General features: G+C 42.7%; 1 protein-coding gene across 3 annotated transcripts in view; it reads right to left on the bottom strand.

The window, feature by feature from the left end:
• Positions 1-13,158, bottom strand: part of LOC102427567 (NXPE family member 3-like) — a 62,671-nt gene that overhangs the window by 25,858 nt on the left and 23,655 nt on the right. For 2 of the 3 annotated variants that reach the window (XM_023759223.1, XM_023759196.1), the window contains exon 2: positions 12,972-13,076. The exons of the other annotated variant lie outside the window; for it this stretch is intronic. In XM_023759223.1, the coding sequence (XP_023614991.1) occupies positions 12,972-13,031 (60 nt within the window). In that variant the 5' untranslated portion in view covers positions 13,032-13,076. The remainder of the gene's footprint in view (positions 1-12,971; positions 13,077-13,158) is intronic. 3 annotated transcript variants of the gene reach the window in all.

The following is a 13,158-nucleotide window of genomic DNA, read 5'->3' as shown; positions in this document are numbered from 1 at the left end:
TTGAGGGTTAAAAAAGCAGGAGGTTAGACCGTTTCTTAGGGAGCTCCTGCTCTAATTGGGCTCAGTGGACAAAAGAAGCAATTCGACCACAGAAACTATTGGAAAAGTAAGAGGCTGTAGAAAGGCAGAGACAGAGGTGATGGCTGGAAAAAGAACCGATATATGGCAGGTTCTTTTCTAGGAAGACATGGTGTTTGCTATGACAAGAGTCTCCTCCAGCGGCCCAGCGCTCTCTGGTATCATATTCCATGAAACACAAAGTCACAAATACAGACCAGGAAGAGCAGTAGAGGGAGGCCTTGTGTTGTGTGGTGGATACGAGAGTGGGCCTATGTGCCTGATCTATCAGATACTTACCTACACCCACAATAGTCCCTTCTATTCAAGCAAGTGTGATTCAGAAAAGAAGCAACCCAGTGACACAAATTCCATGGGAGCACATGGAGGGTGTGTCTGAGGCTGAAATCTCTGTTTTGATTGCTGGAGGAGAAAACACTCACAGGACTGGCTTCTCTCCAGGCTGGAGAGAAGCAGGGTTCAACATCATAGAATCTGGGCTCAGATGCCGTATTATGTGGTTTCTTGGGATGCTTAGCCCACACAGGCCAATGGTGTCTTGGAGGAAAGTATACCTGGCAAGGTGTCTGGTCCTGATGGGGCCTGTTTACAGACCCTCATCCTGGGCTGGGAGAATATCAGGGGAGCACTAAATTGGCAGATCACAAGTCAGAATGGCTTCTTGTCCATCTTAACAACGGGCAGAAACGTGCCAGTGAACATGTCTTATATTCTCAGAGGCAGAGACTGTTTTGCCTCCTGCTGCTTGCAGCTTTGCCACCACACAAAGGGTCCTGAAAATTTGAACTGACCAGCAAGAGTGGCCAAGGGTTCTGTTATGGCAAATTTGAACAGAGTTGAGAAAGACCAAAAGTATCAGTTCAACATGAAAAGAATTATTAGTTGGGGGAGGTTACATGAAAAGAATGATTAGTTGCTTGTTTTGTTATTCCTATGTCATATGCACATTATATATGTTCTTTGGCATGTGAAAAATATTTTATAATAAAAACAAAAATTGTAAAAAATTCTCTGCTTAATTTCTCTTGAACCAAAAAGGAACTATAAAAATAAAAATACAACCTGTCTAGGTAGAAATAAAAGAGAAATCTTCAGAAGTAACATCTTTAAGGTGGCGACTAGGAAACCCTGAATCCTCTTTCCCCCATGAATTCACAGATTCAGCAACAATTCAGTCACTGAAAGGCTTTTATACCAGGTGAACAGGAAAACAGACTCACCAAAAGTGGTAAGGAGATTCAGGACACCCCTGGTATACTGTAATATGGTCAGGAAGAGAACCCCAGCTCCCAGCTTCTATCAGCTCTAGTGTCCCAACTTTTCTGTAAGGGTCTTCAGTGAACTGGTTTCTGGCCTGCCAGTTTGCAATGCTGATGAGACCAGCACAATCTAGCTGCCTGGGAGAGAACAAGGACTACTAGCTTAAGCTGGTAGTCACCATAGCTCCTTCCCCCTGGCTCAGCATGGCTCTCTATGCTGGTGAAAGAAGCCAGTCACAGAAAGACAACTATTACATGATTCCTTTTATATGAAGAATCTAAAATTGTAAAATTTATGGAACTGAAGAATGGTGTTTGCCAGATGGCAGGGAGAGGAATAAATGGGGAGTTATTGATAGATCCTCCCTTCGCCCCAACTGGTGGGCGGAGTATGACGTAACCTGCAGCCCAGAAATATTTGAGCGACTAACCATGTACCTTATATGCACTATACATTGGACCACCAATCCACACCTGCCAAATACCCTAAGCCCTTGTTCCTATAAGGACCATACATTAGGCCACCAACCATCCTGCGCTGAGTACACTAAGCCCCCATTCCTTCCCATTCCGCCCCTCAAAAGGCATGCTAACCTCTGCACGTGCTGCTGTCCTCCAATTGGGAGATAGCCCAGCAGGTCTCTTTCCCCTAATAAGGCCTGTAATCCTGGTTTTCGGCTCCCAACTGTTCTCACAGTTATTAGTTAACAAGCGTAACGTTTTAGTTAAGCAAGATAAACTCTACAGGTCTGTTGTACCATTGTATCTAAAATACTGTATTGTATACTTTAAAAATTGTTAAGCAGGCAGATCTCACGTTAAGAGATAATAAATCTTATACTAATAAAGTAAAATTAAAAATATTTCTTTTTCTCAAAAGACACTATTAGAATGGAAAGCAGGCATGACACAGAGCTGGAGAAGATATTTGTACCATGCACAACAAATGAAGGAGCTTGTATCCAGAATCTCTAAAGAATTCCTATCCTATCTAATAATAGACAAACACGGTAATTGACCATACCTTCACTACGCCTCCCATCAACCACCAACAAAGATGGCGGCTAATTTGCATACTGCAGGCAGGGCAGGACAGTGCAGCCGCCAGCACGAGCTGCCATCCTATGCCACAGGCTGGCCCCAGAAGCCGCCCGAAGCCATTGATTGGGAGGAGATGGGGGTCTCCTTCCCAGGCCTGACACCTCTGGCGGAGGCGTCAGGCCTAGGCAAGGGGCCAATCTGGTGATCGGAGGGCCATGGGGGTTGATGCCTCTGGCCAAGGTGTCAGGCTTGGGTGAGGGCGGAGCTGGTGATCGGGGGGAGATGGGGGTCTCCTGCCCAGGCCTGAAGCCTGGGCCAGAGGCGTCAGGCCTGGGGTGGGGGTGGGGGAACAAGCTGGCGATTGGTGTGAACTACAGAGGAAACACCTTTTCTGACCGCTCATTGGTTAAGCTCCCTGTATGCCACTGGTAATATTCTTAGTAACTTGGGTAATAAGAATCCAAAGAGGTGATCTAGGGTTTTTCACCACACTCCTGGCGAAAAAAACGAAGGTCCGTTGCTGGAGGGCTAAGAAATGTCATATCCTGCCCTAGCCGGTTTGGCTCAGTGGATAATGCCTTGGCCTGCTGATGGCAGGGTCTGAGTTCAATTCTGACCAAGGGCATGTACCTAGGTTACAGGCTCCTCCCTGGCCGGGGCCCAGGTTAGGGCTCATGCAGGAGGCAACCAATCAAAGTGTTCCTCTCACTTTGATGTTTCTCTCTATCTTTCCCTTTCTCTTCCACATTCTCTAAAAATCAATGGAAACATATCCTCAGGTGAGGATAAAAAAAAAATAAAGAAATTATTATTATATGAAAGACACATCTTGAAAATGCCTAAAGAAAGTTGTCATTTTTTCATGGTGAAGGGACTGGAGTCCGTGTTGATGAAAAAACCTTGCTGGCTGCGGTGACTGGCAGTGGCTGCAGCAGTGGGGTGATGGGGCTGGTGCCTTCCCTGATCAGCCTGGTCACCTCCCACAAAGGGAGGCCAGACTGCAGCTTAGGCCCTATCCCCCAGGGGAGCAGGGAGCGGGCCTAAGCCGTCACTAGGACATCCCCTGAGGGCTCCCAGTATGTGAGAGGGGGCAGGCTGGGCTGAGGGACACCCCCCCAGTGCACGAATTTCGTGCACCGGGCCCCTAGTAGATTAATAAGAAAAGACAAACAACCTAATTGTTTCACAGAGGAAATTCAATGACCAATAAATATATGAATAGGTGCTTAGCTGAATTAGTAAGAAAAGGATTGCAAACTAAAACCACAATGAAATGCCTTTACATATTCAAAGAAAGGTTACAACTAAAAGACAATACCAGTGTTAGTGAGGATGTTAAGCAACTGAATCTCTCATTGTGCTGGTGAGAACATAAATTGGGAAAACCACTTTGCAACACTGTTTGTCTGTAGGTACTAAAGCAGCGGTTCTCAACCTGTGGGTCGTGACCCCTTTGGGGGTCGATTGACCCTTTCACGAGGTCGCCAAGACCATCGGAAAACACATATTTTCGATGGTCTTAGGAACCGAGACACAGCTATCCGTCTATCCGTCTCCAGGCGGGTCTGCCCACATGCAGATACGCCCACATACGAGTACCCGGCGTGATGACATCATTGCGCCAACCCCATCACATACACCCCATACAAATACAGGTGTATGTGACAGGGTTGGCGCCATAATGTACTTATGCGGACCAGTCACACATGTGTAGAGAGCAGCTACTGTGTAGAAAGCAGCTACTGTATAGAAAGCAGCTGCTGTGTTGAAAGCAGCTACTTTGTTAAAAGCAGCTACTGTGTTGAAAGCAGCAGTATTGGAGGTAAAACGACACTTCATGAATTATAATTACTGGGTAAATGTAAAATCATGTACTGTAAAATCATCAACTATTGCAAAAAAAAATATCTGTACCATGAGAACTTAATCTGGATGTTGATCGGGCTTTTTATATTCAGAGGTGGTTGATGTGAATACTGCCCCCTTGTGATAGTAACAGATATGTAAAAAAAAACACAGAATGGTAAGTCATAGGAAACTTTAATGAACTGTATTGACTGAATTATGCCATGTATCATCTTTTGTATTATTAAAGCTATTGTTATATATTATTTTCATTAGCAAACCATCCCATGGCAATGGATCATGTAGAGAAGAACGTTAAGAAAAGAAAATATAGTGAGGATTTTTTACGGTATGGTTTTACCTCAATAATTACAGCAGGAATTGAGAAACCGCAATGTGTTATTTGTTGTGAAGTTCTATCAGCCGAATCTATGGAGCCGAACAAACTAAAACGCCATTTGATAGCAAGCATCCGAGCTTTGCCAGCAAGGATACCAACTATTTTAGAAGCAAAGCTGATGGAATCAAGAAAGCCAGACTTGACACTGGTGGCAAGCACCACAAACAAAACGTAGCAGCCGTTGAAGCTTCATATTTGGTGGCACTCAGAATCGCCAGAGCTATGAAACCTCACACCATTGCTGAGGATTTACTGTTGCCAGCGGCCAAAGACATTGTTCGAGTTATGATTGGAGATGAATTTGTTATGAAATTGAGTGCAATTTCCGTATCTAACGACACTGTCTGCAGAAGAATAGATGACATGTCTGCTGATATTCTTGATCAGGTAATCCAGGAAATTAAATCTGCTCCACTTTCAATATTTAGTATCCAGCTTGATGAATCTACAGACGTTGCAAACTGTTCACAGTTACTGGTTTACGTTAGGTATATTAATGATGGTGACTTTAAAGATGAATTTCTTTTTTGTAAACCTCTTGAAATGACAACTACTGCACGTGATGTATTTGACACAGTTGGTTCATTTCTGAACGAGCATAAGATCTCTTGGGAAAAGGTTTGTGGTGTTTGCACAGATGGTGCTCCAGCTATGGCTAGTATGTCGATCTGGATTTCAACGTTTGGTATTAAATGAGTCACTGGAACTCACTGTATGATTCATCGGCAAATATTAGCAACGAAGACGCTGCCACAAGAGTTACAAGAAGTAATGAAAAGCATCATAAGTTGTGTCAATTTTGTAAAGGCAAGCACTTTAAACAGTTGACTGTTTTCGCAACTGTGCAATGAGTTGGATGCACTGAAAAATGCTCTGCTACTTCACACTGAAGTGAGATGGTTGTCAAGAGGAAAAATTTTAAAATGTGTTTTTGAGCTTTGTAATGAACTCAAAACGTTTTTTAATCAGAAAGCAAGACAGCAGTTCAAAGCACTTTTTGGTGATAAAAGTGAACTGCAGAAAATAGCTTACTTGGTTGAGTTAAATTTATCACAGCAAGGACCAAATGCAACATGCCTCGATTTGTCTGAAAAGATCCGATCATTCCAAATGAAACTTCAGCTTTGGCAAAAAAAAAAAATTGGATGAAAATAAAATTTACATGTTGCCTACCTTATCTGCTTTCTTTGAGGAACATGACATTGAACCAGACAAAAGGATTACGATGATAATTTCTGTGAAAGAACACTTGCACATGCTTGCAGATGAAATTTCATCATACTTTCCAAATCTACCGGACACCCCATTTGCATTTGCCAGAAGCCCATTCACAGTCAAAGTTGAAGATGTTCCTGAGATAGCACAAGAGGAGTTGATTGAACTTATTAACAATGATGCAGCGATAACTGATTTCTCTACAATGCCAATTACAAAATTCTGGATCAAGTGTTTGCAGTCATGTCCTGTTCTGTTTGAGACTGTTGAGCCTTCTTCTTCCAGTTCCAACAACATATCTTTGTGAAACATTTTCCAGCTTGTTGGTTATCAAGTCTAAATACAGAAGTAGACTTGTTGTGGAAGATGATCTTCATTGTGCTCTTGCAAAGACTGTCTCGAGAATTTCTGATCTGGTGAGAAAGAAGCAATCTCAACCTTCGCACTGACCTTGGTTTTTTAAGCATACTGTTGCAAAATGTAGCAATGTAGTTTACTGTTGTTATATTAAGACTGTTACCCATGCTACACCATGCTTCAAGACAAAATTTCATTTATTTGTAATTAGAAATAAATATTTCATAATATATAATTACATATTGTTTTTGTGATTAATCACTATGCTTTAATTATGTTCAGTTTGTAACAATGAAAATACATCCTGCATATCAGATATTTACATTATGATTCATAACAGTAGCAAAATTACAGTTATGAAGTAGCAACGAAAATAATTTCATGGTTGGGGTTCTCCACAACATGAGGAACTGTATTAAAGGGTCCCGGCATTAGGAAGTTTGAGAACCACTGTACTAAAGGTTGATGTTTGCATATCTTAGGACCAAGCAATTTAGCTGGTTGGTATATACTCAACAGAAAGGCATGCATATGTGCACCAGGCAATATTTTAAATAGTTCAAAATTGAACACAATCCAAATGGCTGTCAATAGTAGAATGGATAAGTAAATTGTCATATATTCATATACACTAGAGTACTAACATAGCACTAGAGTACTAACATAAAATGAGCAAATGACGGGTTTACACTACAACATGGATGACTCTCATAAAAACAGAATTGTTAGTGGTGGTATTTGACCTCAGTTCTTGAGTTCAGCAAAGAAAGAATTCAGAGCCAAGAACTCTAGTGCAAGAAGTTTATTTAGGAGAAAGCAAGATGGCGGCATAGGTAAACACCGGAGATTGCTGCCTCGCACAACCACTTCAAAAACACAACTAAAAGACAGAATGGACATCATCCAGAACCACAGGAAGGCTGGTTGAGTGGAAATTCTACAACTAGAAGGAAAGAGAAAAGCATACCGAGACTCAGAGGAGGTGCGGTGTGGAAGTAAAATACAAAGGTGCGGAGGTGCATGCAGAGAGGGCTGGCGGCTGAGGACACGGTTGTCTTTTTCAATCGGGAGGGAGTCTCAAGCTCTGAGCTCCAGTTCCGGGCGAGTCTCTGGGGACCCAGATTCATACGGGGAGAAACTGGACTGTCTGGCATCAGTTGGAACTCGGGGGCAGCTTTCTCTTGGAGGTGCTGGCAGCGATTGCCGGGACACTGAGGAGCGGGACCTCTGAAGGCAGGACTGAGAGCAGCCATAACTGCTCGCTCTGCCCTGTTGATCCCCTGGGACCCCGCCCCGCCCAAGCCGCACACAGAGGCTTTTGCATATGAAAGGCCCAGCCCTTTGCAATCTGAAAATTACTTAACAAACTGCAGCTGGCTCAAGGCCCCAAGCAACTTGCATTCCTTCACAGCTGGCTTCTGCTGGGTAGCCTCAGGCAGAGGCTAGATTAGCACCTCCTTAGAGATCCATTCTCCCACTGCAGACACAGCTGATTCTCACAGCCAATTGGCCTGGAGGTCAATTCCTCCCAGTGATACCTACAATAATCAAGGCTTAACTACAACAAGACTGTGCACAAAGACCACAAGGGGGTGCACCAAGAGGGTCTACCTCAGGTAATTGGGGAGGCTGAGCCACTGGGCCCTATAGGACACTTAGCACAGAAAGTCACTCTATTGACACAGCGAAGCATAAAAAATGCAGAGACAAAGAAACAGGACACAAATGACAGAAATGGAGGAAAGCAAACTACTGGATATAGAGTTCAAAACCACACTTTTAAGGTTTTTCAAGAATTTTCTAGAAACCGCCGATAAACTTACTGAGACCCTCAAGAAATCTAGTGAGACCCTTGAGGTTGTGATAAAGGACCAACTAGAAATTAAGCATACACTGACTGAAATAAAGAATATTATTCAGACTCCCAACAGCAGACCAGAGGATCACAAGAATCAAGTCAAAGATTTGAAATACAAAGAAACAAAAAACACCCAACCAGAAAAGCAAAATGGAAAAAGAATCCAAAAATATGAAGATAGTATAAGGAGCCTCTGGGACAACTTCAAGTGTATCAACATCCGAATTATAGGGGTGCCAGAAGAAGAGAGAGAGCAAGATATTGAAAACCTATTTGAAGAAATAATGACAGAAAACTTCCCCTACCTGGTGAAAGAAATAGACTTAAAAGTCCAGGAAGCAAAGAGAACCCCAAACAAAAGGAATCCAAAGAGGACCACACCAAGACACATCATAATTAAAATGCCAAGAGCAAAAGACAAAGAGAGAATCTTAAAAGCAGCAAGAGAAAAAAAGTCAGTTACCTACAAGGGAATACCCATACGAGTGTCAGCTGATTTCTCAACAGAAACTATGCAGGCCAGAAGGGAGTGGCAAGAAATATTCAAAGTGATGAATACCAAGAACCTACAACCAAGATTACTTTATCCAGCAAAGCTATCATTCAGAATTGAAGGCCAGATAAAGAGCTTCACAGATAAGAACAAGCTAAAGGAGTTTATCACCACCAAACCAGTATTATATGAAATGCTGAAAGGTATCCTTTAAGAAGAGGAAGAAGAAGAAAAAGGTAAAGATACAAATTATGAACACCAAATACACATCTATCAACAAGTGAATCTAAAAATCAAGTGAATAAATAATCTGATGAACAGAATAAACTGGTGATTATAATAGAATCAGGGGCATAGAAAGGGAATGGACTGACTATTCTTGGGGGGGGCGGGTAAGGGGTGTGGGGGATGGGGGAAGAGACTGGACAAAAATCGTGCACCTATGAATGAGGACAGTGGGGGAGGGAGGAGGCCGGAGGGTGGGAGGGGAACCGGGTGGAAGGGAGCTATGGGGGGAAAAAAGAGGAACAACTGTAATAATCTGAACAATAAAGATTTAATTTTAAAAAAAAGAAGTTTATTTAGAAAGTCACAGAGGTAGAAGAAGTGAGCCAGCTGGGCTGCATGGACTCAGGAGACAAGTTACAGAAGCCGAAGGGCTATTGGAGTTTAGGAGATGGAAAGTGAAGATACTAGTACATGCCTTGAGGAAATAAGAGGACAGGAGGAAGGTACCAACAGAGGGAGACAGAGAGTGTGCAAGTGCACTGGGTCCCTTGCCTTAAGGATTTTTACCTGTTTTCTAAAGACAGGGACTTTAGGGGAGGACTCAGGGAAGGATCACACTAGAATATTCATCAGCTTTTAGTTGTGTCCTTTCAGGATTGGTGGTTTCTACTGATTGGTCTGCACTATGGTAGGAGGTCATTAGTCATTGCATCGGGTCCTGATGTCAGCGAAGGCATAGCTTCTTCTGGTTTTGCTGTGTTTCTGGGTTCGGAGCTGAAACACAACTGAGGCCTGGGTGTTATCTCTAGTTTGACCAAAACTCTGTGTTGATGGTCAACAGACCAGAGGCTTTGTTCCTAAGAATATCTGATGCTGATGAGAACCTCATTGTCCTGAGGGCTTAATGCTTAAGGAGGTGGTCACACAAGGAAGAAGGAGGCAGGTGAGGCAGGGTGCTGGATGAGGCCAGTGTGAATTAGCAATCTGTTTCACTTTCCCCATTCTACCTGCCAAGGAATTTTCCTAGCTTCTTACTCTCCTGCCTTTAGAATGAAAAAAGACACACATAAAAGAATACATAGTATACAATTACATTTCCATAAAATGCAAAATCAGGCAAAAATAAACTATAATGTTTATGGTTGGAAAGAAGAGAGGGTGATAGTGATTGAGAAGAAGGCAAAAACGGAAGCTTCTGGGGTACTGGTAATTTTTATTTCTTGACTTGTGATGATTACACAGCTGTGTTATCTTTTATTTAATTGAGCACTTATGATTTATATATTCTCATGTATGTTATAATTCAACTTTTTTAAAAAGTGGAAAGTTTTGGCTGCTGCACTAAGACTTCTCACTCTCTCACGGTGAAAGTTTACTCTGGAAATGAAATCAACACTTTATTTGGATCTGATTTTTAATGTGGACAAAAAGGGGCCACTTACTAAACCTGACTAGATCGGGGAGGCCTGCATGGTGGGCCTTACAAAACTCAAAGACTGAAAGTAACCACAGAGTGAGACAGTATAAGGACTTGGGCCCAAGAATGGAAGAATACTCAGTGACCAGGAAGCCAGTAAGATGCGGTAGCTAGAAGGAATATCAGATCTGAAGGTTACTACCCCGCCACACTCTGCTCAAAGCAATCGCAGAATTTTGTCTCCCTTCTAATAGCTTGCTTTTCCTGCCCTGACATGGAAAATTCCACAAACCTTCCTTTTCCCGAAAGCCCATTGTTTCTTTTTTCGGGCAAACCCACTTTGTCCCCAGCGTATAAACACAGCCAAGCAGACCCAGTCCCCAGGCCCATTCAGAAGGACCGTCCTTCCTTTTGTGCTGCCTCTTTTGTGCTCAAACATAAGCCTAATAAAAAAAATCTGTCTGGAAATTTCTCTGGGGTTCCTCTTGATTTCTACGTTGGGGAACTCAAGAACTCCAACACCAATAACAACAGGATGATCTGAACACAAGAAGTCCTAACTAAAAGCGAGTCGTGGCAGGTGGTGACATCCTAGGCCTATAGTTTCCTTGACAAAAGTCAATATTTACTTTAAGTAAGCCTGTCTATTGTCTTTTTTTTTTATTGTTTAAAGTATTACATATGCCTCCTTTTTCCCCAATTGACCCCCCCACACGCACACCCTCCAGGATAAGCCCCCGCTGCCCCAGTGTCTGTGTCCATTGGTTATGCTAATATGCATGCAAGTCTGTTGTCTTTTTGCATCTAAAATAACATACCCTTTGAGCCCTAGCCGGTTTGGCTCAGTGGATAGAGCATGGACCTGCGGACCCAAGGGTCCTGGGTTGATTCCAGTCAAGGGTATGTACCTCAGTTGCAGGCTCCTCCCTGGCCCAGGGCCTGGTCAGGACATGTGCAGGAGGCAACCAATTGATGTGTTTCTCTCACATCGATGTTTCTCTCTTCCTTTTCCTCTCTCTTCCACTCTCTCTAAAGCCAATGGGAAAATATCTTCGGATGAGGATTAACGGGAAATAAAATTAAAATAACATACCCTTTGAATGTTTAAGCAACCCCCTTTTTCCAGACCCTCAGAGTACAACCTCATACCACTGAGACCACAGAACCCCTCATTGTCATTTTGTTGTTGTTGTTTTTTAAAAGAATATTTGTACATATTTTTATTAATTTCAGAGAGAGGAAGAGAGAGATAGAAACAGCAATGATGAGAGAGAATCATTGATTGGCTGCCTCCTGCTCACTGCCCTCCCATAATTTAGGCATGTGCCCTGAATGGGAATCCAACCGTGACCTCCTGGTTCATGGGTCAATGCTCAACCACTGAGCCACACCAGCCAGGCAGAACCCCTCATTGTTATCTTGTTCCCCAAATACCATGTTCTACATGTTATAAGTGTTAATTGTTAACCATCCTGTATCCTCCAATTTAAAAGAAGTATGTGTCTCTCCATTTTATTCTTTTTTTAAAAAAATATTTTTTTATTGATTTCACAGAGGGAGGGAGGGAGGGAGAGAGAGAGAGAGAGATAAAAACATCAATGAGAGAGAATCATTGATCGGCTTCATCCTGCACAACCCCTACTGGGGATTGAGCCCGCAACCTGGGCGTATGCCCTGACCAAGAATCAAACTGTGACCTTCTGGTTCATAGGTTGACGCTCAACCACTGAGCCACGCCAGTTGAGCTCTGTTGTACTCTATCCAATCTCAGAGATTTCCCTGCTTTGATTTCTTCCACCTCCCTAATTTACCACCAATGAATTTCATGTAAATCCTCCCCCGCTTTCATGTAACATCTCCTCCTTTGATTCTAATGTATAAAGTAAGCTAGAAAACGGCCATTCTCTGGAGCATTTTCTCAATCCATTGAGATTTTGCTTCCTGCAATTGTCAGTTTGGCTCAAATAAATTCAGAAAAATTCTCTACAGGATTGGACGTTTCTTTTGTCAACATTAAAAAATTAGGGTTTCCATGCCAAACCCCTCCATGCTATTAGAATAAAGACCAATTTGTGAACTTTCTGTGTCCTGAGGTTAAACCACTTTTAAGAGAAACCAGAAATACATCTTTTTATGTGAAATATCATACTGTTTAAATATCAATAACCCATTCAATTGTTTTAAGCATGAGTTGAAACGGGCCAAACAAAATGCACCTATAGCTACATTAAACCCCCAAATTCCAGTTATGATCTATGGGCAAACAGGGAAATGCCTTCTCTTACAGGTATTCATAGCTTCTTGTCACAGCCAAGTTCTTTCAAAACACCACAAAGGTCACTCCAGCCAATTGCCCACTCGCCTTTTGGACAGGGATTTTTTTCTTGAATCCCTGACCTTTTCTGTGCTTAAAAAGCAGGACTGGACACCACAGACTTCTATCTCGTACACTGTGACAGAAAGGGTTAGAGAGCTAAAAACAATGTGAATTGCTCCCCTTCCCCTCCACTGGGATTTCCCTGGAACAATCTCTTCTGGGCTTGTGTTTCTAACTCCTTAATAGACCCCCAACACCCAACCACTGACCCTTCTCCTAAGGGTGAGGCTTCACCTTGCAATTGCTGCCGCTGGAGTCCTACTGAGGCAGACGGAAGGAAACTGAGAGCTCCCTCAGTCCCCTCTCCCGGATTTCAGGCAGTAATCAATTCAAACTTGAGGTTGCACAAGGAGAGAACAAATGAGCCAGTGACAAGAGGTAGTGGAGCAAGGGTAGTACTCACCGAAGCCAGAAAGACCAACACCACTGTCAGAATCTTGCGTTGCCCCGTGAATGAACCCATGGCGGTGTAGATTTTTCTCTGAAGTAACCAGTATGAATCATGGATCTAGGTGGAATATAAAATAAAAATTTAATAGGTCTTGTTAAGTTACTGAGTTACTTCTTGTAACTTTCCAAGAGAAGTACAT

This window comes from Myotis lucifugus, unplaced genomic scaffold (genome assembly GCF_000147115.1).
Source record: "Myotis lucifugus unplaced genomic scaffold, Myoluc2.0 scaffold_0, whole genome shotgun sequence".
Classification (NCBI taxonomy): Eukaryota; Metazoa; Chordata; class Mammalia; order Chiroptera; family Vespertilionidae; genus Myotis; species Myotis lucifugus.
Note: the sequence above shows the minus strand (reverse complement) of the source record. Positions and strands in the feature narration are given on the sequence as shown.